The sequence below is a fragment of the Rattus norvegicus genome, chromosome 7 (genome assembly GCF_036323735.1).
Source record: "Rattus norvegicus strain BN/NHsdMcwi chromosome 7, GRCr8, whole genome shotgun sequence".
Taxonomy (NCBI): domain Eukaryota; kingdom Metazoa; phylum Chordata; class Mammalia; order Rodentia; family Muridae; genus Rattus; species Rattus norvegicus.
In genome coordinates, this window is record NC_086025.1 from 109,223,269 (window position 1) to 109,250,687 (window position 27,419).

At 51.6% G+C, this 27,419-nt stretch overlaps 1 protein-coding gene across 5 annotated transcripts; it reads right to left on the minus strand.

Moving 5' to 3' along the window:
- Top1mt (DNA topoisomerase I mitochondrial) lies at positions 1–25,587 on the minus strand. 5 transcript variants are annotated; one of them, XM_039078807.2, is made up of 14 exons: positions 25,204–25,587; positions 20,428–20,521; positions 18,331–18,452; positions 14,343–14,465; positions 13,570–13,757; positions 12,749–12,893; positions 11,958–12,101; positions 11,438–11,623; positions 9,492–9,560; positions 8,816–8,930; positions 7,271–7,398; positions 6,594–6,688; positions 650–796; positions 1–181 (listed from the first exon to the last, which is right to left on the minus strand). In XM_039078807.2, the coding sequence occupies exons 3-14, from the start codon at positions 18,394–18,396 to the stop codon at positions 79–81; spliced, it is 1,509 nt and encodes a 502-aa protein (XP_038934735.1). In that variant the 5' UTR covers positions 18,397–18,452; positions 20,428–20,521; positions 25,204–25,587; the 3' UTR covers positions 1–78. The 5 variants fall into 5 exon arrangements, with proteins under 5 accessions (XP_038934735.1, XP_017450252.1, XP_006241846.1 ...); XM_017594763.3 differs by having other exon boundaries at positions 20,409–20,521; positions 25,204–25,586; XM_006241784.5 differs by lacking the exon at positions 25,204–25,587 and adding an exon at positions 23,221–24,898 and having other exon boundaries at positions 20,409–20,521.
- Positions 25,588–27,419: the final 1,832 nt, after the last annotated feature.

A 27,419-nucleotide genomic window follows, 5' to 3' on the forward strand; every position in this document is an offset into this window, starting at 1 on the left:
CGCCTTCCCCCAGCATTTTATTATAGAAAACCACAATATTGCTTCACAGTAAGAAAGTTCCAGTGGCAAAGAGGCTACTTAAAATTCAAAGTCTTCACCTGCCTGGTTGAAGGCCCAAGCAAACCTCTCTCTCTGGGTCTTGTTGTAGATCTTCTCTACGGGCACACCAAATCTCTTACACCTGTAGGTAACAACAGATGCTCTGACTCCTGCCCTAGAGGCCAAGGTGTGGAAAGAGGTGGTGGCCTCGCACGTCAGGGTGACCAAGATACCCTGTGCCATCCAGACCTGCTCTCCAGGCACCACGACCAAATGTATCCCCTCCCCAGGTTATCAAGACATCCCTGGTATGGCCTAGATAGCCACTGATACCCCCAATCCCCAGTGTGCAGACCACACACTTCTATGATTTAGTGCCCACAGGATACTGACAGTCCCAGCCACCCCAAAGCTCAGAGGACAGAGGTCTAAAGACCAGAGGACTCAGACTCAGGAATGAGTCATCAGGGACATCCAGTTAGGTGGTCCCTGTCACAAGAAGTGGTGTCTAGCACAGGGCCAGGTACAGGACGGGCACCTATGGGACTGTACTTGGGCCCCCTAGAGCCCTCGGGTCACACACAGGCACAGTGGCCTCAGGCCTACACACCATGCAATGCTGATCCGGGGGTCCAGGTAGTTGAGCTTGGCGGTGCCCAGGGCCACTTGCTTATTCTCCTCCTTGTCTGTGGCCTTCGTGCACAGTCGAGCCAGCTGCTCCTCCAGCTTCAGCAGCCGCTGCTGCTTCTGAAGGAAACTGTTGGAAGAGGGATGCCTATGCCTGATCTGAGAGCAGGCCCTGGTCGCCACTCCTCTGCCCCACCTTCACCTCCCTCCTGCCAATGGCCTCGTTAGCCTTCTCTAGGCGTAAAGGGAGAAGTCCAGAGGGCGTCAGTGCCAAGGCCAATCCACACCATACCCAGGGAGGCTGCTGGCTCCACAGATGGAGGGAGCGGCAGGCAAGGCTAGGAACAGGCGACAGGAACTAGACTCTGTGACTAGAGAAGATGTTCAGCCCTTGTTTCTGTCTTCTTAAAGAAATAAATGGGGCTGGAGAGCTGGCTCAGCAGCTAAAAGCACTGGCTGCTCTTCCAGACAACCTGAGTTCAATCTCTAGCACCCACATGGCAATTCAGAACTGTGTAACTCCAGTCCCAGGGGATTCCATGCTCTCCTTTGACCTCCTCGGCCACCAGGCACTCACATGGTGCACAGACATACAAGCAGGTAAAACATAGACATAAAATGATAAACAAATAAATAAATAAAGACTTATTAAAGAAAATAAAATTTTAAAAAAGGTCCCCCTTACACCCTTCTTTTTTTTTTAAGATTTATTTATTTATTATATAAGTACACTGTCGCTGTCTTCAGACACACCAGAAGAGAGCATCAGATCTCATTACAGATGGTTATAAGCCACCATGTGGTTGCTGGGATTTGAACTCAGGACCTCTGGAAGAGCAGTCAGTGCTCTTAACCACTGAGCCATCTCTCCAGCCCTACCTAGACAGATTTCTTATTTCGGAGCTGAGGACGGAACCCAGGGCCTTGCGCTTGCTAGGCAAGTGCTCTACCACTGAGCTAAATCCCCAACCCCCGCTTACACTTCTTACCAGCCCATGGCAACCTGCTAATGATCCTGCCTCTGATCCCAACCCTAGGAACCGGTGCATCAAACACAACTGTGGAAGAATGGACATGCGTAGGAATGTGCTACACAAGCCTGGAACACTCTGCACTTGCAGCAGGAGCCATGGCAACCACCTGCTCAGTGACAGCCACTCTCCAGCAGCCACCAAGTCACTGTCAAGAGCACAAGCAGAAAGGCCAGGAGGCCAAGTGTAACCTGTGGGCCACCATATGCAGGGAAGGAGGCAGGAAGACTCATGCCCTGCAGAACATTTCTGGTGACACATGGGACATTTCGTGGCAGCTGTGCTGTGACAGCTGCACGCCTCACTGAATGCCCTCTGGTCGGACATCTGCAGCAAGCCACTGTGAAAAGACAGAGCTCTGCACCTCAGGAAGCTTGTCGCAAGGAGAAAACTTCAGCCCTTAAGAACCACAGTCATGTGATCAGGAGTGCTCAAGGACAGTCCAGAAGCACAAAGGAGTGGGGGGTGCCATGGATATCTGGACACAAAGTCTTATCACTGACTGTACCCCCAGAAGAACAGAACCCACTGACTCGAGAAGGACACACAGATAGATGTCAAGCAGAGTCCAAACTGATCACTAAAAACTTCTCCCAAAGCAAAGGCCTCATAAGGGCACCACCGGAGCAGCCCACCAAACGCCTACAGAACCACCACCAGGCCTCCAAGAGAGGAGGGAAACATGCCCCCCCCCCATTTTATGAAGCCAGCACTACTTGGATCGAACCAGAACAAAGACATCCTTCTGGAAACAGAAGAGAAGCTGCAACGGAACAGAAGCCAGATTCCACCCACATGAGATAAAGAGCAGAGATCACAGCCGCGGGAATGGTGCCGTGCATGGGTCTAAATGGACAAACCCCACCATCATCTCAGAAAGAACACTGGCCAATCCCCAGCACCCATCACGGTCGCACGTGTGCACACACACAACTCTGCAAATCCCGAGAGAAGCTATGAAAGCACACAGTGGCCATCATGCTGATGACGGAAACTGAAAGCTTTGCCTCTCAGGGTGGATGCAAGACAGTGACCACTGCCGGCTGTTAACTCTGCTCTGCGAGGTCTAGCCAAGTCAGGGAAAGGAAGCATGAGGCCTCCATGCCAGACAGGAATAACTGAGCAACTCTGCGTGCATGGGCGGTGACTAACCACTGCACACACTCCGGCCAAAGCAACCACTCACAAGAGCAGGGAACGAGGCAAACCGACCCCCAGCTGCTTCTGTAAGTGAGGGTGGTCACTCAGGGTGGTGAAAGTCACCACAGCTAGGCGTGGCTAGCTACCCCCAGGACAGCCCATTGGACAGGCTATTCTCTGGGAGGTGCCTGGAATTAGTCTCTCCCGAGGGTTCCTGCTATTCTTGCTCCTTAGGCTCAGCTCATTGCACAGACAGACAGCACAGTTCATGCCGAGCCTGGCTTTCCTTCCTAAAGTCTGGGCCTTGGCTTGTAGTGGGGGCTCAGAAACTTTCCAGACACAGGTGTCTCGCATATGCGGTCCCTCGAGTGTCACCCATTTGTGGTGCCAAGAATAAAGGGAATGAATCAACAAGGAGCCCGAGTAGTCAGACATTTTTCTGCCCCTGTGAAATTTTCCCCTCGCTGATCCCACCTCCTTTGCTGCATGCTTAGCTCCAGCATAGGCTGCACCCTCGGCCATCAACCCAGATGTGCCCCTGGGGAAATGACAGTGGTGACTCTGAAACATGATGGAAGTCCTACAGAAAAAGAAAGGACAGAGCATGGTGGCCCACGCTCCTCTGTGCCCCTGGAGCCTGGGTTCCAAGCATGAACACAGGGGAAAGGGGGCTACAGACAAGAGGAGCACGGGCTGCTCTTCCAGAAGCTCAGACTCTTCCCAGAGCACGTGAGGCAGCTCACGATCAGTCCCAGAGGAGCTAATGCCCCCTCTGGTCTCCTTGGGCATTCTGTGCACAGACATACATACATGAAGCAAAACTTCCATACACATAAAAATAAATACATAACTAAAAAAAAGTGTCAAGATCACCTGGGTTGGGGGGACCGGGTATGATGGCACATACCTTTCACCCCAGCACTCAGAAGGCAGAGGCAGTCAGATCTCTGTGAGTTCAAAGCTGGCCTGGACCGCATAGCAAGTTCCAGGTCAGCCAGGGCTATACAGTTAGACTTTGTCTCAATATTCCCCAGCCCCCAACAAAACAAAACAAGTAAAAGGAGGGGTGAAAGACCCTACGTCTAGGCACACGAGTGAAACTGGTGCACGGCTGAACACTTGGTCTTCACAGTCATGAATACAGAGGGCTCAGCACCATAAAAGGTGCACAGATGGGTGGCGGGGGGCAGTGTTAAAGGCCATAGCTGCTTCTGTAGCGGGTGAGAGCATTGGAGTCCTGAGTGGTAAGGTCTGAAAGCCTTCCTAAGTGGCCTGACCATGGTTTTGCCTCCCGGAAGCTTTGGGAGGAGACAGACCAGGGGAGGATCCACCCAGGGCTCTGAAGGAGAGCTGGGTTGCTAGTGAGCTCTGGGGCTGGGCCCCCTGGCAACCAAAGGCTGGGGACTCTGGACTGATAGCCCTTTTCTGAGCAGGTCAAGTCTGACTCTAACACGTTGCGGTGCAAAAGGCCACCTCTCTGGGATCCTGAATTCACAGATCTCCGGATTGGTCCTGGTCCTGACCTCAACCTGGCACTGCCTACCCTGGCAGCTCTACCAACTTTGGGTACCCTTCTGGAGTCCTAAGCTGAGACGCTATGCTGCCTGCCGGCTGGGAGCCTAACGCTAGCCACCATGGGAAATCGGGAGTGGCAGCCTGTGTCCGTTCCTGGCACATGGGTCCTATAACTGCTGCCTCAGCACAAGGCACACCAGATGGGACTCAGCCCTGGAGGACTCAATGCTGATGTCAGCCCCCTGCAGGAGCAGTTTGCAGCCTGTGACAAAGAGCCTGATTACATCCTGCCTTCCCCTGGGGAGGCAGTGTGGTTGTCAGACACGATTTGCTCCAAATGGGACTGGCCATGGAGTGATCAGGAGTAACTCCCTGGCAGGGCAGCCCTCTTACACTTGGTTTCACCCAGGACACAGCCTGCCTGGGAGTTTAAAGTCCCATCTGTGAAAATGTTCCTGTCCAGATGTGGCCTCTGGATGGGAAACTGAGTATCTGTGGGGATGTGTTCACTGAATGTAAATGTGAATCCAGTATGGGGGTGGGGGATAGCAGTGTGGGGGTGACAGCTGTGAAATGTGGAAGGGACAGCACCAAGTGACAACCTCAAGGTACCATGGCAGCCTCAGAGAGGGGCTCCCACAGATGCTGGCCTCCACCCAGGTGCTCTGCCCACTCCGCTCCGCTGTGGTCAATCTCAGTCATGAGCACAGTGCACACTGAGCCTGCGGCCTGTTATCACAGGACCCAAGGTGGACCAGGGAACTCCTAACAGAACTAGCCATGAGTAATCCAAATATGAGCTAAGAAGCCTATTTACACCTGCATGAAAACACGATCCTTCGCTTTTCCTCGAAAAAATAGAAATGTTCGCTGAGAGGTTAAGGAAGACTCAGTTTAAATTACATGGATTTTTCTTTTAAACATAGACTCTCATGTAACCCAGGACGGCCCTGAGTTTGCTATATAGCTGAAATGATCCAGACTCCTGCCACTCCTGCTCCTCTACCCCCAGGGCTAGGATTAGAGGTGCTTAGATTGTGTTGCGATTCGGTACTTCGAATCAAACAAGCCAGCAAGCCCAACACCACCCCTAAGTGCGTGGGTAGGGGTGTGGATTTCAAGTGTCACCATGTAGCCAAAACAATCTTTAAGAGAAAGACAGAGTTAGGAGCTCGATGGTACATGCCTGTAATCCCAGTCCTCGGGAGGCTAAGGCAGGACTATGAGTTCAAGACCAGCCTAGGCACACTATGAGACTTTGTCTCAAACAGAAAAAGAAAAAAGTTGGAGGTCTCATCCCCACACTCAGCCAGCAGGATGGACTGGGGCTGACACAGGACCCAGATCAACAGACAAAACCAAAACCCATAAATGAACCCCACACCTGCAAACAACCAATTTCCAACACAGGTGCCGACTGCATTTGGTAAGGACAGAAAGGGGTTTTTTTTTTAGCACACAGTGCCAGAGAGTCTGGTAGGCACAAGAGTGAGGCTGGACCCTCAGACCCCAGACAAAAGTGAATTCAAGATGAACCGAGAACTAGTGTGGAGCCAAAGAAAGTGTTAGGCACAACACAGACAGAAGTGACAGAAGAGAAACAAGACCCAGTGGGCTCACCGGGCCAGGCAGCCGCGCCCACAAGCCCAGCACAGCTGCAGAGAAGCCTGAGGAGACATGAGGCAGGCCGAGGCTGAGGCTGGGGGATGGGAGGGGATGCTGCAGGATACAGGATCTCTCTATGAAACAGCCCACATATCTCTCAGAACCGTGTATTTGTTTTCTTTTCTTGTTTGCTTGGTTTTGATCGTTTTCTGAGACAGGGTCCCTCTATGTAGCCTGGGCTGGCTTGGAACCTACTATATAGACTACACTGGATTTGAACTCATAGAGATCTGCCTGTTTCTGCCTCCCTGAATACTTAAAGGGTGTCACTGTGCCCAGCAGAACTGGGCGCTTTGAAAGGGTAAAATGTGTGCCGTGAAAATTAGTTCAACCAACGGCTCAAAACGAAACCCAGAAAGAGCCATAGGAGCCTGGGAGCACTGCATCAGAGGCCACGGCTGCGCCTCGCATGGCTGCGCCTCGCACGGCTCTGTCATCATATTACTTCAGTGTATGAATAGTGAAGCTCTCAAAGGTCACAACATTAGCTAAGGAGAATCTTAAGGCCAAGGCTGACCACACCCAGACGGACCCAGGCTGGGCCCCAGGTGTTCAGGGCAGCAGCCCCACACATACCTTTTGGACTTGCTGTCCCCTCTCATTCTAAGGTCAGTCTCTGCCTTCTGCAGCTCCACCTGTGCCTCAGCCACCTGTGCCTTCTTTGTCTCAATCTGTGAAGAAACAAACGCTTGCATGGCTGTTTCCATCCCCGCCCAGACTTGTCCTGAGGACTTCTGTCCGAAGCTGTTGGCCCAACATTCTCTTTTTTTTGGGGGGGGGGGGGTGGTTAGCAGACTCCAGAGCCTCACAAATGCTAGGTGAACTATTCCACCCGTGTCCTGGCCTTATATTCTGAAACAACTCAGGTGACAGAGCAGCCTGGAAGAAGGCCCCATGAAATCTCATGGGGCTGACCAGGAACAGTTTCGAGCCATTGGTTGAGCTAATTTTCACAGAGTGAGAACAAGAGACATCTAGGGCCCAATGGTACCACCCGCACCAGCCACAAACTGATCCAGCATCCCCACTGCTCCTTCGTAAACTAGAACACTGGCTGTGTCCTAGCAGGGAAATGAGAGGCAGTCAAGCTGGTTCCTCCCATGGCTGCCCAGGACATAGCCCCGTGTGATTCTAAGTCCCCAGCCTCAGCCTCCTAGAGCACTATACCCAGTCTGCATCCCTGCCCTCCATGAAATGCCCCAGAAGAGAGGGCAGCAGCCAGTAGGCGTCACTCACCGCAGGTAACATCCCACCTTTTTCTGCAGTGTCTGCATGGACTCCTCGAAGGTCTTAGGAATTGCTCTCTGATGGTTACAGAGGACCGCCACAGCCCGGTTTGCCCGGTTGTAAGCTAAGACTTTGCAGGTTAGGCTGTCTTCAGCTGAGCAAAGACAATGACAGCTGTCACTCTGCTGCCACCTGCTCTGAGCCTCCCTTCCTCCCTCCCATTCTTTGGTGACACTGGCAACGGAGATCAGGGCCTGGACATGCTAGGCAAGTGTTGTCGCTGGGCCACAGCCTTGGCCGTAAAAGGATTCTTTCTGAGCATGTTATAAATGTCCCTCCTATGACACAAAATCCCAAGGAAGAAGTCAATGACCTAAGATGTCTCACAAGCCAGGGCCAACTGGGTTTAGCCATAGTAAATGGTGGCACTGAGTCCTCACCATCCTGTGGGAGGCTTGACTACGTCCTATTGGGGCAGAGTCAGGGGCCCCAGAGCCATCCTAGGCCCAGCCATTTCCTTCTGGGATAGGATAATCTGGAAGCCCCAGAGCCCAAGGAAAGGAAAGGCAGTGCTGACTGAGCTCATGAAGTCCAGGATCCTCACAAGAACCCATGATTAACAACCCTGAGGCCCCGTATACCACAGCTTTACAGAGCAAGGCTCTCACCAGCTCACCCTGAGAGACTGAGGCTCAGTTTCAGGTTCCAGAGTCACCCATCTGCATGGTCACTGCTCTCAGACTAGCTCCCACCTAAAGACTTCTAAGGCCAGTTGGCCATTCTTACAAGATTTACAAAACCACACCTGGAAACAGGACCCTGCGGTTCTTTTCTTAAAGGCTGGGCCTGAAGGATAGTCTACTAGCTGCCCCAGCTTCTGCCTTCCTATGGTAAGTTCCTCTAAAAAGGGCTCCCTCCCTGCAGGCCTGCCCTGATGCATGAGACGTCTTCAGAGCCACACAGCTCACTGGCCCCAGGTCAGCCGTATTGGCTGTATGAATTAAGTAGGGGAAAAGCCCGAAATCAACACTTAATGACGAGTCTTCACCCTGCCCCGACCAGAATTCCTGAGCCCATGTGTCACAATGTCTCCTTGAGAAAACCCTACTTAGGCAGCAGTGTGGCATAAGTGGTGGGCACTGGCCTTCATGCCTTTCTGCGCTGGGAGAAGCGAAGGAGCAGACGTTGGGCAGGTTCTGCCACCGCTGAGCATCTGAAGACAGTGGAGGGAGACAAAGGTCCTTGCATGGAAGTAAAGGAGAGGGTTTGGGGGTACAAAGAGGTCATGAGTGGTGGGGTGCAGAGGTCTGTTAGGAACCTCCAAAGTAACTGAGGAAGAGAGGCAAGGCCCTACCTAGAGGAGGAAGGGTAAGGACAGACTGCAGACCAGGGACAGCAGCTAGAAGGGGTGGAGCAGGAAACAGGGCACCTCCCAGCTGGGGGCCTGTGAGGTCACTCCCACTCTGGGATTGACCTTAAGCATTCTTCTACCAATAGGCAGCTGTGTCCAGTCTTACCTCAGCTCATGCCTAGGACAAGCCAAGGTGCACCAGGGTCAAAGACCTACTCACCACGGGTCAGCACCCGCAGCTGCTCCTGCAGAGTGATGGAGGCATTGTAGGTCCGAAACACCTTGGCTGTCAGCCCCTCCATCAAGTCCTGCAAGTGCTTGTTCAGGCTGGAAGTCTGGGTACAGAGAGGAGAAAGGAGTCATGGAGACGCCAGTTTCACAGGGTAGCCTTGGCTTCTGGGGGAGAGGGTAAGGAAGGCTGCTTTAGCTGCTGGGTCAGAACAGAGAACACACTGGGGACCAAGACAAGCTAGACTTGAATCCCTACTCCTTTCCAGGACCCCTAGCACCCATGCGTGGTAGTCTGAATAGAAATGGCCTGTAAAGGCCTTTAGCCAGTGGTGCGATTAGGAGGTGTGGCCTTGGTGGAGGAAGTGAGTCACTAGAGGGTGGGCTTTGAGGTCTGGAAGCTTGAGTCTAGGTTCAGTGGTTCACTGTTTACTTCCCGCTGGCCGTGAACCCAGATACAGAACATTCTGTTCCTTCTCCAGCACCATGTCTGCCTGCACGCTGCCATACTTCCTACCAGGACGATAATGAACTTAACAAACCTCTAAACTATAAGCCAGACACAGTTAAGTGTCGTCCTTTATAAGAGTAGCTGTGGTCATTGTGTCTCTTCACAGCATAGAAGCTCTAAGACACCATCATGGCTTTGAAAGTAGACGCATGCTTACAGTCAGTGCATCGAAGAGGTCGTCCCTAGGGTCCTTGTCTTCCATGAAGTGCTGAAGGTTCTGGAACACCTGAAGAGGAGACGAGCATAACTCACAGCCACACTGAGACTCCTGGAAGGATGTCTCACGAGGACAGGAAAGACCACATCGTGCACATCAATAGGGACAGAGGGGTGCATACACCAAGTCCTGGAAAGAGGTGATACCAGGTCTACCCACTGGAACCTCATGCCTCCCAACACTGTCCTGCACGTGGTCACTCACTGCTAACATCCACTCGTGTGGTTAAAGCTGGAGCTGGCCATCTGTGCCTCTACAGAGCCACTCAGTGACCTTAGCAGGCAGCTGACCCTAGCTCCCTCTTCTACCAGCAGCACTGACTTCTACCCAGATGACCCAGGGGGCTGTACTTGTGATCAAATCAGACGCACCTAGCATCACAGAGCCTCAGGAGACCAATCTCTCTCCTCTGCTCACTTTCAGGAGAAGCCTGGAAGTTCTTCCTGGTCAGGCCAACTTCCAGAGATGGCCCAGACTGCACTGGCCTCTCCTTGGTTTTAGCTTGCCCATCCTGCCAAGGTGGGATCAAATCCCCTTTGGAACCTTATAATGTGACCTTCTGTAGAAACAGGGCAGCCACAGGTGGAGCTGTCAGGATGGGGTCACACAGAGCACAGAGGCCCATCAGGATGGCATTGTGTAAGACGATGGGGCGGGGGCAGCTGTGTTCAGCAGAGGCAGAGCATAACCAGCAGCTGCATCAAGTCTCGTGGGGCAGAAGCCAGGCCAGCAGGGAAGAGGCAAAGCCAAGTCAGGCACACAACAGTGGAAGCAGGGACAGGCAAGAAACAGATTCTTCCCATGCTCCCAAAGAATCAGCACCCAAACCTTGGACTTCATATCTCCTAATCCAAACATTTATAATAGGTGTGTGTTTGTGTGTGAGTGTGTGTGAGTGAGTGTGTGTGTGTGTGTGAGAGAGTGTGTGAGTATGTGCGAGTGTGTGTGTGAGTGTGTCTGTGTGTGTGAGTGAGTGTGTGTGTGAGTGTGTGTGTATGTGAGTGTGTGTATGTATGTGTGTGAGTGTGTGTGTGAGAGTGTGTGTATGTGTGAGTGAGTGTGTGTGTGTGAGAGTGCGTGAGTATGTGCAAGTGTGTGTGTGAGTGTGTCTGTGTGTGTGAGTGTGTGTGAGTGTGTGTCTGTGTGTGTGAGTGAGTGTGTGTGTGAGTGTGTGTGTATGTGAGTGTGTATGTGTGTGAGTGTGTGTGAGAGTGTGTGTATGCGTGTGTGAGTGTGTGTGTGAGAGAGTGTGTGTGTGGTGTGTTTGTGTGTGTGTGAGTGAATGTGTGTGAGTGTGTGTGAGTGAGTGTGTGTGAGTGTGTGTGTGAGTGTGTATGTGTGTGTGAGTGTGCGTATGCGTGTGAGTGTGTGTGTGAGAGTGTGTGAGTGTGTGTCTGTGTGTGTGAGTGAGTGTGTGTGTGAGTGTGTGTGTATGTGAGTGTGTATGTGTGTGAGTGTGTGTGAGAGTGTGTGTATGCGTGTGTGAGTGTGTGTGTGAGAGAGTGTGTGTGTGGTGTGTTTGTGTGTGTGTGAGTGAATGTGTGTGAGTGTGTGTGAGTGAGTGTGTGTGAGTGTGTGTGTGAGTGTGTATGTGTGTGTGAGTGTGCGTATGCGTGTGAGTGTGTGTGTGAGAGTGTGTGTGAGTATGTGTGAGTGTGTGTGTGTCTGTGTGTGTGTGAGTGTGTGAGAGTGTGTGTGTATGTGAGTGTGTGTGTATGTGTGTGAGTGTGTGTGAGAGAGAGTGTGCATATGCGTGTGTGAGTGTGTATGTGTGAGTGTGTGTGTGAGAGTGTGAGTGTGTGAGTGAGAGAGAGAGAGAGAGAGAGAGAGTGTGTGTGTGTGTGTGTGTGTGTGTGTGTGTGTGTGCGGCCACTGAGGGAACTCACAAGCTTCTCCACCGTCACGTGATTCTTATAACGGATGGAATCCTTCCCCAAGAAGTCCAGCTCTACCACATGCTCCTGGCCATCTGCGGGCGTGTGCAGTCGGACGTGCTCCACTCGGAGCGAACAGCAGCCCACGGTGTCGGCCGTCTCACCCTCTTCCTTCTCATTTCCTGTTCGCAGTGCCAGCTAGACCAGGATAGACACAGGTCAAGGCTGGGGTCTGTGGCAGTGGAACACACTCACAGCACTCATGTATACAGTGACACACACACAGGAATGACCTCTCTCCCTACACACACACACACACACACACACACAGGAATGAACTCTCTCCCTACACACATGCACATGCACGTGCACGTGAGCGCGCGTGCACACACACACATACATGCACACGTGTGCACACACACACACAATCAGACAAAGCACACATACACCTATTTGATAGGGGCTCCAGCCCCAGGGAGAAGCCACCATTGTCCTGGCTGCCCACCCTCGAGGTCTCCATACCATGATATACCTTATCAATAAAATAAAGGGCTACAGCCAGCTGCCTTTTCTTCATTTCTGGTGACTTCCAGTCAGCCTGATACTGAGCACGGATCTTGTCCACAACCCCCTTCAAGCGTCGTGCTACCTCATACTTCTGCCAATCCATCTCTCCCTAAGCAAAGACAATACATGTTCCTATTGAGTATGGAGCAGGTGACTGGACATGTCCCCACCTCAGGCATCCCCAGGAAGGTTTAACTGGAGAGGGTCAGGGCAGCAGAGCCTGGCCTCAGAGAAAATGTGAAGTGACTGTCTTAGTCAGGGTCTACTGCTGCGACACCATGACTGAGGCAACTCTTACAAGAACAGCGTTTAATTGGGGCTGGCTTGTAGATTCAGAGGTTCAGTTCATTATCATCAAAGTGGGAACATGGCAGCATCCAGGCAGACATGGTGCAGGAGGAGCTGAGAGTTCTACATCTTCATCTGAAGGCTGCTAGAAGACTGGCTTCCAGGCAGCTAGGATGAGGGTCTTAAAGCCCACATCCAGCGACACACCTACTCCAACAGGGCCACACCTCCTGATAGTGCCACTCCCTGGGCCAAGCATATACAAACCATCACATGACTACGAGCCCCACTCAGATTCATATTAGACTGCAGCCACTGGGGCCAGTTGCTCTCAGCTTTGACAGCTCTAAAAGCTGAACTGAAGGGCTGAGGAGTCTCCCACACCTGCCACTCTGGAATAGCACAGAGGGGAGGGCCTGACCCATGTGCTCTGGGGCTCATGGCTTCCCAGGAAGGCCATGCTCTCACCTTCGGCTTGGAGCTGGGGTTCAGTATGATGTACTTGAAGGAGTTCTGGATGTTCTCCACCCAGGCAGCCAGCCACATGACTGTGTTATCCGAGCGGACCTCTTTCCACTGATGACCAGCCGGGGGCTCTGGGATCTTGGAATCTCTGCGGTAATACAGGGGTAGCTATAATTTCGAGTCTCTGGCCCTCAAATATAAGCGACTCTGGGTAACTTCCCTTCGTGTGGCCTGCGGTCACACTACTGTGCAGATATGGCCTCGGAGTTGGCTCTAAGCTCCCTAGACCAAGACAGCCAACGTGCACACTCACAGCACTGACAGAACTGATGCATAGAGAGTGGCCCATACACGGGCATGGACAGAGTGGCCACTCAGCACACTCTACGCAGAGAGCTCTGAAGCCTCAACTACACACCAGGTGGCTACTGCACAGATGTCACCCAGGGTCACTGAAGCTGGGAGGTTACACATGACAGACAATGGGTAACAGCAACACAGCACCAGCAGCATACAGCAAGCCCACATGCAACATGCCAGCCATTTGGAAAGCCAAATGCTAAAATGTAGGGGACCCTCCTGGTAGGGGAACCTCAGCCCAGCTGAGAAGGCAAGAGGTTTTACTGATGGAGACACCAGCCCAGCTGACCCAGAGCTGTGACAAGACCCAGGACACAGACCTAATGTCTTCGGTCACCCACCCAGTGAAGGGTCCCACCCCAAAAGAGCTAAGGACAAAAGTCACTTCATTAGGCAGCCTGGGCTAGACCCAGCCAGAGTCCAATGCTTACCCAGGAGAGCCTAGCAGGCTGACCCCCACATACCTGCTACAGTTAATGACCACATCCTCTGGCATGACCCTCCTCTTCAACATCCCCATCTTGGGATGGTCGCCTCGGCCGCGGAACAAGCCGGGTGGTTCCGTCTTGAAATTGCCTATTTTCTCTCTGTGGCCATCTAAAATACAGTAGCCAAACTCCTGCTGAAGCTTCTCTGCCTCTTCTTTTAGTTTCTGAGTCAAAACAATATGTGGGCATTAGGAGAGAAGAAGCTAAAATGAACCCAGTCCCTGCACTGACCGGAGGTCCCTTCTGCTGCTACTGCTGCTGCTGCTGAAGGCCTCAAGCCCCTGGCTTTCCAGCAGGTGTGGAGGGCATAAGCACAGAGCTCTCCAGTTCAGCAGAAGGAGGAGTAGCCTTCAAGGTAGGAGGAAATGAGGCAGGTTCTGGACTCGCCTCAACCCCCCTGCAAAGATAGCCAAGAACTAGTCAACTGAAGAACTATGTGGCAGGCTCTCATTAAATAGAGGGGAGACATAGAAAGAGGCACAGTAGGGCCAGCTCACCCCCCACATTCCTGCCCTTGGGTCCTCTGACACCCCTGACCTTTCAAATGGAGTGACACTTTCAAACGTGCCTCCGGGAAAATGGGATTATATCCCAGACTCACTTAAAGGGGGTATTACTTGAAATTCCTCAGCACCTATTATGACAGCACGCAGAACCTGGTCCACCTCAGGGAGGAAGGCTCTGTGATGGGCTCCCACAGAGCGTGCACCTACCAGCTACCTCCAAGTTTCCCAGAACCCGCTGCCAACCTGCTTCTGCTCCCTGGGAAGGGTCCTGCGGGCCTCAGCTCTTTCCATGAAGTGCCTATGGATCTCCGAGAAGTCGCACTTGTCCAGGTGTGTGATGAGCTTCCTCTCCTCAGCTGTCATTTCCTGTGCCAAAACCAGCAACACATGCTCAGTGCTCCTCATGGCATAGGGAGACCACGCTTGGGGCCACTGCATAGGAGCACTGTAACATACCAAACACGGGATTCACCCTCAACACCCAACACTGTACTGGAGGCCCAGGTGTACAGTGGAACCCTGGGAATAAGTCACATGGCCTCAGCTGGAAACAGCCCTCTCCTGGCCACATGGTAAAGCATGAATGGGTGACAAGGTAGACCCGGGATGAACAGGGACAGCTTAGAGGAGAGCATGTGTAGTCTCAGCTTCTGGCTTGTGGCCTTGACTCACACCTTGAGCCTTACTCCGTCAGAAAACAACCGAATGAATCCCCAAGTGAGCCCCTAAATCCACATCCTTCCTCAAGGCCTCCCATGCCCCAGCCATCAGTGGCCAAAGAGTCTGCTGACAGAGTGGCCCGCCCCAGACCGGCTCCCAGTAACAGAACCACACCAGCTCCAGTCTTCAGCCAACAGTAATGGACTCTACTAGAATGAACCCAGAGAGTGGTGCTGAGAGACAGCCAAGGATACCTCTTCCTAAATATAATTTAACATTTCAGTAATGAAAGAGGTTAAGTCTCTGACCCACTAGCTCCACTTGGAGAGCCCGTCCTATGCCCTATGCAAATTATCCACGTTGGTGCAATGACAATTGCACTCTAGGGACAATCAAAGAAGAAAGCAATAAAACATTGGATAAACGACAGCAGATTCACTCCACGGGATATTAAAACTTAAATTAAAGGCCTATAAATACTTCTCCAACAGGACACCTGAGGTTGCATCATTTTTCACTCCTAGAAGCTGGAGGTCAGCATTTCACTTGATCTGGCAGAAGGCCCAATCTCTGCTCTCACGGAGGGAGCAGACAGCCAGGTAACAGCCTGGCTAATCCCCTCCCACAAACACGGGACTCTCACAGGGCAGGAGCCCCACCTGACAGGCAGGGCCCACCACGGCCTGAACACCTCCAGGAGGCCCCACCTGGTTTATGAAGATTTATCTTTATCTTGAACTGGGGGTTAGGAGGTAGGTATGTGCATGTAATTCCTGCAGAATTCAGAAATCTAGCTGTAAGCAACCTGAACGTGGGTGCTAGGATCTTAACTCAGGGAAAGCTAGACCCTGAGCCATCTCTCCATCCCCCCAGTACCACCTCTAACCACTGATTCGAAAGTCGTTCCATCCCAGGGAAGAGTTTTTGAGAGAATGGTTGAAATCACAGCAGAACACAATTTGATGATTCCATTGCAATATTAAAAAAAACATACAGTAAGATGCTAAGTGAGAGAAACACATTGTTAGCATGCTGGTCGTGAGTGTGCAAAATCAAAGTGTGAAGAGACACGGATGCAGACACAGAAAGGGGGTGGGTGGGTAGGGGAATCTTGGCAGCTGGTTTTCTCCCTCCGATTCCTCACCACAGAAGCCACAGCCCTGCATCAGGTCCCAGCTCCCAGCCATCTGCAATGGGCGTGAGGACACAGTGAGGTCCAGCACAGGGACAACCCACCTCTTTTCTGCAAAGCAGAGCTCAGAGGAGAGCATCGAGAGACAGGACCCAGCCTGCACAGGCACAGCTATGATCTGTCAGCCATCCTCTGGTCGCCTGGATTGGGCCCTTCCCTGCCCGCTTGGAGACACTGAGAGCAGAACGGCCCACCTTTGCCCACTGTATTAATAACTAAGGAACGCCAGATGGGAAGGGAGCACGCACTGGAGGGCTAGCTCCACCGTGTCCCTGGATGCTTTTCAAGGCAGCAGGTGGTGAGACTCACAGTGAGAGACAGGATCAAGGACAGAGTCTTGCATCCGTCCCCACCCCTGGTGCTGGCCAGCCAGGGATCCAGGCCTGAGAACGTCAACTCAGCCTTAGCTTAAACCACAACCTGTAGGTCACCCTCAATGCTACACCTAAATGCATACACACGCTAAACGTAAAAACCAACAACAGTGAATATCCTAGGAAACACAAAGGAGAAATAGCTTTGTGACCTTTGGTGAGGCAAAGATTTCTCCGACATAACAGCAACAACACCATTCATTATGAAGAGTAAGCACCAGCTTTCCCGTCAAAACCCCCAAGAACACTAACAAAAATAAAAATGGAGGCTGGTGAGATGGCTCAGTGGTCAAGAGCACTGGTTGTACCTGCAGAGGACCCAAGTTTAATTCCCGGCACCTACACGATGACTCACAAACCATCTGTCACTCCGGTTCCAGGGAATCCTCAGGCACCGAGCATGGACATGGCACAAGCGCTCGCGCACGTGCACACAACTGCACGCATGTACGCATATATGCACACCGGCAGGCAAAACACACATATGCAAAATACACACACAAATAAAAATAAACAGATCTTTAAAAAAATGAATCTAGAAGCCAAAATTTTGGCAAGTCATATTTCTGATTAAAACTGTAGTAGGGAGAAAGCTGTGACAGCTCGTGCCTATAGTCTTAGCTCTTGGGAAGCGGTGGAGGGCGGACTCTCATGGTCAGTCTCAGCTACATAACAAATAAACAGGACTAAAGAGCTAAGAGCTGGACCTGAGTCCCCAGCACCCATGGCAGGTGGCTCACAAATGCCTGTACCTCCAGCCTCGGCGTGACCAAAGCCCTCCTCTGGCCTCTTCAGACAGCAGACGCACACGTGGTGCACGGACATACATGCAAGCCAACCATCATATGTGATAATGTCTTTTTCTGAAAATCCCTCTTGCTTTCGAAGGTTTGAACCAAGTTAAGAACGTGCCCTGAAATCATTTAAGACATGTATGGACTCGGGGCTGGAGTGGTGGCTCAGTGGGTAAGAGCACTGGCTGCTCCTCTAGAGGATCTGGGTTCAAGTCCCAGCATCCACACAGCAGCCTACAACTGTCTCCATCTCCAGTTCCAGGGGACCTGCTAGGCAGGCGTGTGGTGCACACACCTGTGCATGAAGGCAAAATACCCACACACATTTTAAAACACATCTATGTACTTAGCCTGATGTCTTACCGTGTGCTCAGTCTGTTTGTTTAACCTGCCTTTAAAAGAATACCTTACCATGGATTTCTCAAACTTTAGCTTCTACAATCCAACGTATCGCTTTAACCTTAAGCTAAACATTCTGACATGCCTTGGCCTAGAATGATGTGTTTTGTTTGTAACTGCTCAATAAATACAGAACAAAGCACTCTGTTAAGGGACAGGCACAGGCACAGCAGACAGATCACATACCTCGAACTCCAGACAGGCAGAAGACATAGGGAAAGAAGTGGAGAACTCAAATTTGGGCTTGTTCTTGGTCAACCCACACAACGAGAAGTCTCTTTTATGCACTCACATACCAAAGAGACAAGACAGGTGGTGGTGCACGCCTTTAATTCCAGCACTCAGGAGGCAGAGGCAGGTGGGTCCCTGAGTTCAAGGCCAGCCTGGTCTACAAAGGGAGTTCTAGGACAGACAGGGCTACACAGAGAAACCCTGTCTTGGAAAAAAAAAAGAAAGAAAAATCCAAATGACCAACAGTATAGGAAAAGATGCTGAATGCTGTGGGCCACTGGCGAGATGCTGCGGGCAGAGGCTCGGAGTTGCTAGAGAGCAAGATCTGGGCATCAAAGCAGGCTCACACAAACCATGTTTGTAAAAGGAAGAGAGAAACCTCACACAATACTCTCACCTCCATACTGTGTGCTTATACTCATAGGGCAGAAAACAGCCCCTAGACTGCTCCAGCCTTCCACTCTGAGACCTGGAGACTCTAATTGGAGCCCCCAGGGCACAGACTGCCATCTTGGATCCAGCCATGCTGGGCAAACACTGACCACTGAAAGGGCTGCTGCTGGGGCCACTGAGAAACACACCTTCTGCCAGTCGCTGAAGAAGTTCCTCCGGAAGACTTCCTTGGTCGTACACTCGAGATGCAGCATTTTCCCATAGAAAGTAGCAACCTCCTCCGCTGCCAAGCTCAGCCTCACTGGCTTGCCTGTAGATAGCACACACTTTGAGGGAGGGACAGCCACAGGCCCCATCCAGGTGACACAACCTCCCACTTCAGTACACAGGACACTCTGTGCACACCCCAAGTTAAAAATGACCAGCCCCTGGATGAGGTAATGGCCACACAACCCCAGGAACACCACTCTGGGTTTGTAGCAGCCCCAGCCATTCACTACTTTGCTACGGAGTTTGTATATGTGGAAAAGCAACACACACAGTTCATTGTTACACACCGCACACTGGGGTTAGGAACACTACACACACCATGGCCTGCCTGTGGAAGTCAGATTTATGGAGTGCATTCTCTCCTTCCTTCTTTATGTGAGTCCCAGGGATCAGACGTGGTCACCAGGCTGAGGTGATAAGTGTCTTTCCTCACTGAACCATCTTGATGGTCCAAAAAACAAACCCCACATTAAAAAAAAAACATTTTTATTTTATTGCAGTTCTGGGGATGAGCCCAAGGCCTCGTGCAGCTATACCCTTGGCCCTAACATGTGCAATTCGAAAACATGAATTTCCACATAGAAAAGTACAGGGACAAAATAAAAGTCGACGTGCCACGGTGGGGGAAATGTGGACCCTATAGGTTAACCCCCTCCATGCTCAGTGATTTCATGTAAAGGTCACTGTGGCAGACAGTGCACGGGAGCCTAGACAGAACACCAGGTGCCTGCCAAAGCTGTTCCTGAGGGAAGTCTCTCAACGGAATGTCTGAGGAGTTTCAGGACAAGAATTTCAGAACTCGGGTGGGTAACGGGCTTGCCAGATGACAACCTGATCCTTCTGTTCTGGAACCCACATAGAATACATGGAAAAAAAGAAAACTGATTCCACAAAGATGTCCTCTGACCTCCACAGTGCACCATGGCACATGCGCCAGAGACCGCATCATAGGTGTGTGTGGTGGGCACCTATGTACACAATAAGGCAAAGACAAGTAAGTTTGAGGCCAGCCTGGTCTACGCAATGAGTTCCGGGACAGCCAGGGCTACACAGAGAAACCCTGTCTCAAAAAATAAAAATTTAAAATTTAAAATGTAAAAAAAAGAGAAAGAAACAAACAAACCAGGCCAGGTAGGGTAGCTCACACCTTTAACCCCAGCACTCGGGAGACAGAGGCAGGTGCATATCTATGAGTTCAAGGTCGGTGTGGACTGTATCAAGGGTTTCAGGCCAGTCAGGGCTACAGAGTGAGACCTCGTCTAAAATGCCAAAAACGACGAACAAACAAACTGGCCCAGGACATAAACCTCACACACTGTACCTCCACCACCTCCCACCAGGAGTGGACAGGGGAGAGCCTGGGAGGCCAAAGCAGCTCACACAAACTTGGGCAAGTCTGGGTATAATCTGTGGCCCTGAAGCACAAATCCATGTCTCTCCTTCCTTGTAGCAGCTTGGTCAATGTGTGTAGATGTGTACACACCACACACATACACGCACCACACACCACACATACACACACACACACGCACACATGCACATGCATACACACACATGCACACACACACACACACACCATACACACACATATACACGCTCACACACACACGCACACATGCACACACACACCGCACACACACATACACGCACCACACACACCACACACACACACACACCATACACACACATATACACGCTCACACACACACACACGCACACATGCACATGCACACACACACATGCATATGCACACACACACACATGCGGGTGTGCACACATATACACACACACACACAGTTTCTGGGGGACTCCAGGGTTGACCCCTGCTATCAGCCAGTCTGCCAGGGACTTCTGAGCCCTAGGGAGGTAAGAGGACTTTGTACCCTATGCTGGGAAGATCAGCGATCTTCTCCACATACGGACTATGTAGAGAAAATCAGCCCAAAGCACGCAGGCAGCCCGATCGCAGGAGCACACCCCGCCCCCTCATCCTCACCATCATAGAAGAAACGTACTCCATCAGGAAGGGGCTCATAGGCTGGGGCGAAGCACGGACCCTTGTGCTCCAGTTGCTTCCACTTCACACTGCTCTTGCTCGTCTCTCCCCACCTGAAAAGACAGGAGAGCACCTACGTGGAGCACGGCACTCACCACACCAGGCCACAGGCCCTCGAGTCTTCTGCTTGTGGGTTTCACCCTTGGCCTATGCTTTACCTAGGATGAAGGCAATGCCTGAAAAGGTGGGGGAGGGGGGGCAAAAGCTGCCATACTCCAGTGTGTTATCTGCCAGGGTACAGCCTCAGGGGTCCCAGATGAGTAGAAAGGGGGTGGTGCCCTTTTCTGAGGCTCAAGGAATCCCCAGCTTCATCCCTCTGAAATCTCTTCGCAGGTGTAGCCATCACACCTGGCAGCTAAGAGTGTGGATAGCATAGGTAGTCCTGCCTGTGAGGAACAGGGGGATGAGCAGCCAGAAAGATGGCAGTCATGACTAATGCACAGGAAAGCAGAGAGGCAGGGCACCTCAGGTGCTTCTGAAGAAGGGACTCCATTGGGTGTGGCATAACTCTCATGGCGCCAACACGGCAGGCCCTAGCTGGCTCCCTGCGAGGTCCCTGCAGTTTGTCTTCCAATCCTGCCAACACAGGGCACCCTTTCCCAGGCTAGCCCCACTCTGTACCCTGTAGGACACAGCCCAGCATGGGGCCACAACCTAACTGTACTGTCCTGTTCATCTGAGCCTGCCCCAGGCCAGCACTGCACCAGGTCCTGGGACACAGGCACTGAGGTAAGCTGGGTGCTGAGATGCTGGACAGGACAGGGCATGGGAGGAAGCAGTAAGGACTCGGGTATCAGAGCGGACACATGAGCAATCCCAGCAGAGCATCGGCCAGGAGGGAATGAGGCAGACTGAGATATGAATATTCCTAAAGCTTGGGTGGGTTTCCCAGGCAGCCATTGTGTTGGTCTTGGTTAGCTCAACTGTGTATCCAACCAGGGGCAAGAAGCCTGCTAGTTTGAGGAAGACAAGGATCAGGAAAGTGAAGAGCGTTTTGTTTTTGTTGTCGAGGCTGTATAGCCAAAACTAACCTCAAACTTGTATCACTCTTGCCTCAGCCTCCTAAGTGCTGGGATTATAAGTATATACTATCACATCTGCTTTGAAAATTTTTTCTTTTTTTTTAAAGATTTATTTATTATATATAAGTACACTGTAACTGTCTTCAAATGCACCAGAAGAGGGTATCAGATCTCATTACAAATGGTTGTGAGACACCATGTGGTTGCTGGGAATTGAACTCGGGACCTCTGGAAGAACAATCAGTGCTCTAACCACTGAGCCATCTCTCCAGCCTGACATTTTTTTTTTAAGGGCCTTTCCCGCTGTTCCTGCAAAGAAGGGATCAGGTGCAATGAAGCTACAGCGACGGAAAGTGAGCATAGGTGAGGAGGTCAGGGGACAAGGGACCAGGTCCTGAGCCAGAAAGCAATTCCAGGTATGCCCTGAGAAAGTAAGGAGTGGGCTGGGCTTCATAAGCACAGCAACTCTGGCAAAGTAGCTTGTGGGGTGAGGGGTGTCCCATGAACCATGCAGGAGGGAAAGAGAGAAAGGTGGTGGTCAAAGGTTCCCCAGGGATAGGGGTTCAAATCCCATTCCACTTATTATATGGGTCGAGGTGGGGAACAGTTCAGTGGCAGGATGCGGAAGTGTTTCATGACATGTCTCAGGCAACTTTCCTCCAGCATTCAGTCCAGCCCGATGTCATAAAACGTGGACAAGCACCTCAGAACCTACACCGAGTGTCAAGCTCATCACCCAAACTGCTAGGCGGATCCTAAGGCCATCCCTATTTCACAGACAAGGACACTGAGATTGAGGCTGTTTATAGTGACATTCCTTTGTCCCACTGGAGAAGAGTGTCAGGCAAGTTACCCTGATGTCCTGCTGTGCATCTGCTATCAAAAGCAGGTCAGCAGGCCAGCTCTAAAGGCTGACCTGGAAGGTCTGTCTTCACTGTGAACCCACCCACCACTCTTGCGATCATACTAGGATACCCCCTCCCCAAGCGCTGTTACCAATAATCCCACAACCGAGAGCTCTGGCTGAGTGCTTCCGGGAACCTCAGTATACGGGGGGCGGGGGGGGGGTAGAAAAGCCAGAATCTCACACAGAATCCCAGCCTGGACAGCCATCCCAACCCCTAGGAAATCCAGCCTGGTAGGCTGGTGACCTGGGGTAGGTACTGAAAGCTAAGACCACGTGACAAAGAGTGTAGGAATCATGGAGTGGGCCTGAGACCAACCAGAGAATGTGGGAACCACACCCTAAGGGGAACCTCCTCCAAACCGAACACCGCAGCCTGGAGGCCCAGGCCCAATCCCATGGGTGACCGAATTTCCCAACGTGTCTGGTGTGACCCGGCGCAGGAGCAGGATTCGGCAGGTCACTGAGCCCTATCTCGCCTGAGTTCCGGCCCACCCGCCTTACCCGGCTCTGCTCGCCTTCGAGCCCCGGGACACTTGGCGGCTGGGGACGCGGCGGGGGACATGCTGGAAACGCCGGCACAGAGCTCTGAGCCATAGCAGCAGCATGCGTGTGCGTCGTGCGTGGGCTCAGCCCGCTTTCTGAAGCCACTCCCTTCTGGCAGAGCCCCGCCCCACTCTTCCCAGAGTCCCGCCCAGCCCTGCCCGCCTTGGGACCGCTTCCCCAGCCTAGGCCAAATAGTGCTACTCTCCCAGCGCTTCTACCTGCCCCGCAGCCTGAAGAAGTCATGAGTAGACCCACATAGTTAGAGGCCCCATCTACCCACCTAAGTGGCAAAACTTCAAGTGTCCGCACCTCCATGGGAACGTAGTTGCAGGCACCAGCTGCCCTGCCCAAAGCAACTAACCCTGGGCGACTGACCAACAGCACTGGAAGTCCTGTAAAGACTGCTGTTGCCTAGGCCCGCCGCCAAGAAACCAGCGTCATAAACCATAGGCTCCCCCTTTCAACAATCTCAAGACATTTGTACCAACAACAAAAACTCCTAATCAGTGGCCTGCTGCTCCCCAAACCAGCCGCAGGCAGCGTTCGTATTTCTATTAAAACCGCACACAGGCCTAAAAGAATGTGATGAACAGGAAAGGTAAGAATGAGGCGGAGACCGGCAGGAAAGAGCTAGCCTACCCTGTAGGTCCCGCCCACAGCTACCAACTCACTGGATTCCTACTGACATCTAGCGGCCCAAGGCAGGAACAGAGGCGGGGAGAGGCTAATGGGCCCCCTGCTGGACACAGCCAGCACTACAAAAAGTTTGCTAAGTATGACCAACAGACCAGCAAGACTCTGGGAAGTGTTTCAGGCATTCCAGGTCTGTAGCTGCCTTCCCTGGACCCTTGTCCCCTTGAAGACCAGGGTTGTCTCAGTTGGGGAGCATCCTTCATTGTGCAGGAGCCACAGTTCAGGATAAGTGGGGACATTTGACTTCAATACAAACTCAATGCAACCACTGTGAGGAACATACAAGCCTTTTCACATCACTCTCCTCAACTTGATGGGTTACGATGGCTCGTGTCTGTCTGTGGGAGGTCACCATCTGCTGTTTACTAGACAAGTTTAATTTCTCTGAATCTAAGCCTCCTCCAGCACCTTTTCATAAAGTCTGATCAGGGAGAGGCAGACAGATACATGCTCGGAGACTTAACCACCTCTCTCCCTGGCAACCCTGAAACCCACAGCACAAAACTCCACTGCAACAGCTGGAGAGATGGCTCAGCCAGTAAGCACTTGCTGCACCAGCATGAGAGCCTGAGTTTGAACCCTAGCAACCATGTTGAAAAGTAAGATGGGGGCTGGAGGGTTCAGTGGTTGGGAGCACTGACTGCTCTTCCAGAGGTCCTGAGTTCAAATTCCACCAACCACATGGTGGCTCACCACTATCTTTAATGAGATCTGATGCCCTCTTCTGGTGTTTCTGAAGAAAGTTAGAGTGTACTTATATAGAATAAATAAATGGATAAATCTTTTTTTTTAAGAAAAAGAAAAAAAAAGAGCAAGATGGGGTGACACACACTTGTAACTCCAGACAGGTAGATCCCTGGGTCTTGATGGCCAGTCAGCCTAGCCAATTAGAGAGTTCCAGTAGGTTGATTGACACCTGAGGTTGTCGTCTGGTCTTCATTTGCACATACACGCACGCGCACACACAGACACACACACACACACACCACACACACACACACACACACACACACACACACACACGCTCTAATAGATACATGAGCACTCCTCCACCACACACACACATTATGTGCACGTGAATGCATACACATAGCTTCACTTCAAGCGAGGCTCTTCTGAATTTCCACTCAGACCTCTCCAACCATCCATGGAACAGAAAACTGCCCCCACCACTGTCTCGAAGTTGGCCATCTGCTCTTACTGCTTCCTCGACATCCACATCCCCCTCCCATGTTGCTTTTTCTCTGCTTCCCTTCAAAGCTCCCCAGCATCTCCTGGCTTGTGTATTCTGGCCAATCTCTTTGCCACTCTTCCCCTGCATTGCCTGTCTTACTGTAATCTCTTTAAGACTCTTAGCTGCACCTGTGCCATGGTTCCGTAAGCCGTGTGTTGGGCAGCCCCCAACAAGCTCACTCTCACAGCACATGTGTGCTGGGCAGGCTGTACATTCCCCTCCAGGGTTTGCTTTTCCAGTTCCCCCTCCTGTGGTCTTCCCCCACCACACCACCACCGTCCCTTTCTTCTCTCTCAACACTGACTCCAGTCTCCCAGCTCTGTGTTCCCACCTGACCTGCCATTTTCTTCTCTCCTGGCCTCTTCAGGTCACCCACATCAGGCACCTCCTCCCCAGTGGTTCCTGCTCCTCTCCAGACCCAGCCTTCCTGGCTCCTGGGTCTGGCCTAGAGGCACTGCTGTTCTTGAAGCCGGTGACTGACTGTTCCTGATGCGGCATCTTCTGAACTCCTTTATTCTCTTCCTCTTCAGATTTCTTCTCTTTATTTTTCTTCCTGTCCTTCTGGAGTTTCCACACAGCTCCCACCTCGGCTGTTGTCCCCAGGAGAGCACACAGCTGTTGTCTCTTTCATGCCCTGCTCTTGGGGTCTTGAGGTATGGCCTAACAGAGACCCCTCCCCATGTCCATTGAAGACCACCTTCACCTTGTCTGGTGTTTCCTGGGAACCTGGGGACTTAAGGGAAATAAACAGCGAGTAAACCACACCCTTAGGCAGCACCGGACTGAGACAATCTCAGGAAGATAGCTTTACCACGCCCCGGCTACTTTGTTGTTTGTTTATACTGACAATTGATTTAGTAGCTAAAGGCTAGATGTTATCAAAATTAGAACATATTTGCCCAGTGTGTGTGTGTGTGTGTGTGTGTGTGTGTGTGTGTGTGTGTATGAAACATGTACAAGACATCATTGAACCATACATGCACACAGGGTCACCAACAGCTAAAGTTTTCTATGCCAACCAGCATCAATGACGGGATCCTCCCTCCCCTGCCTCGACACCTGAACAAGTACAGCCTGCACACTGTTCTCAGAGGTGGTTGGACAATCCCATTGGCCAAGTGCCAAAGCAAGCCCTTTCCACGTTACTAAAAGCCATCACAAGGGGGGCTGACAAGATGGCTGAGTGGGTGAAGCCTGATAACATGAGTTTCATCACAGAACCCTTCAATTCTGCAAAGTTGTCCTCTGGCCTCCATAAGCATACCATGGCATAAGCGCACACGCGCACACACACACACACACACACACACACACACACACACATTAACTGATAAGTAATTTTTAAAAGCTACTTACACAGTGTTATTCTATTTCTACTGTACAATGTATCAAGTACTTCTACACTTGATCTTAGGCAATCGATACATCAGCCACTTCTAAATATCTAGGACTAGATATTTCATACAGAACCTGTCTACACCTCGCACAACACTGGTAAATAAACTGGTAAGGAATGGTTATAATCTGAGGATCCATTGGCCTCACTGCCACTTAGGACCACGCTTCTGCCACCGAGCCTCTGACGAACTGCTTTCATATACAGTGATGGACCTGTCTCTTTCCTACATGTCAGCCATTCCATTTTAACACACTGAGCCACATGTTCAGGAACATAGTGCTAAAGAGAACTGAATTCGCTATCCTGTCCCTTTATGGATGCAACTCTGTCACAGCCTGGAATAGCACAAGGCCCAAGGTGGACAGTACCTGTGGAGTCTGCAGGCAAACACCAGCTACTGAGCCCGGCACACACATGGCACACTCGAGTCGCTGGCTAGGCCATCCTTGAGACCTACCTTTACAGAACTGCACGCTCTAAAGAAGCAGAGGCAGGACAGTCCTCACAGGGTGTATAAAAGGCAAGCACCCAGAAAGGTATCTGGTATGGTCGCTGGGTGCAAGAGTCCAAGGTGACCAGCCTGATGCAGATCTCTGCAGCAGAAGCAAGCCCAGCCATAGAGAACTGGCCCGTCAGAGCTTTTCAAGCATGCACGCGCACACACACACACACACACACACACACACACACACACGTTGTCACTGCAAGGTGTTACTCACACCCACATAGAGCAGAATCTCTTGGAGCCCCGGGCTGCACTCCCACACCGCTGGCTGGCACTTCAGCAGAAAGTTTGTCTCTGTTTTAAATTAAAGCACAGATACGTCTTGCATTAATTTGAGTAGTAAAGTTTAGCACCCACTCGGGGCTTTTATAAAATACACAGGAGCACGCTACACAGTTTTAGAACACAAAAGAGTGGGGGAGTTCACACTTGAAGCATCTGATAGAATCAGTCACCAGAGACATGGCAAAGTTCCACTCACGTCTCTTTTCCACAGTAAGTCCAATGGCTGGCACTGCTTCTAGAAAAATCTGAATCCCTTCAGACCCACGTGACATCTCAGCAGTAGCTATGCACGGAGAGCCTTGTCCTAGGGGCTGAGGTCACCCTGGGAGTGACCTCCTTTTCCTCAGTGGTCTGACTGACCCA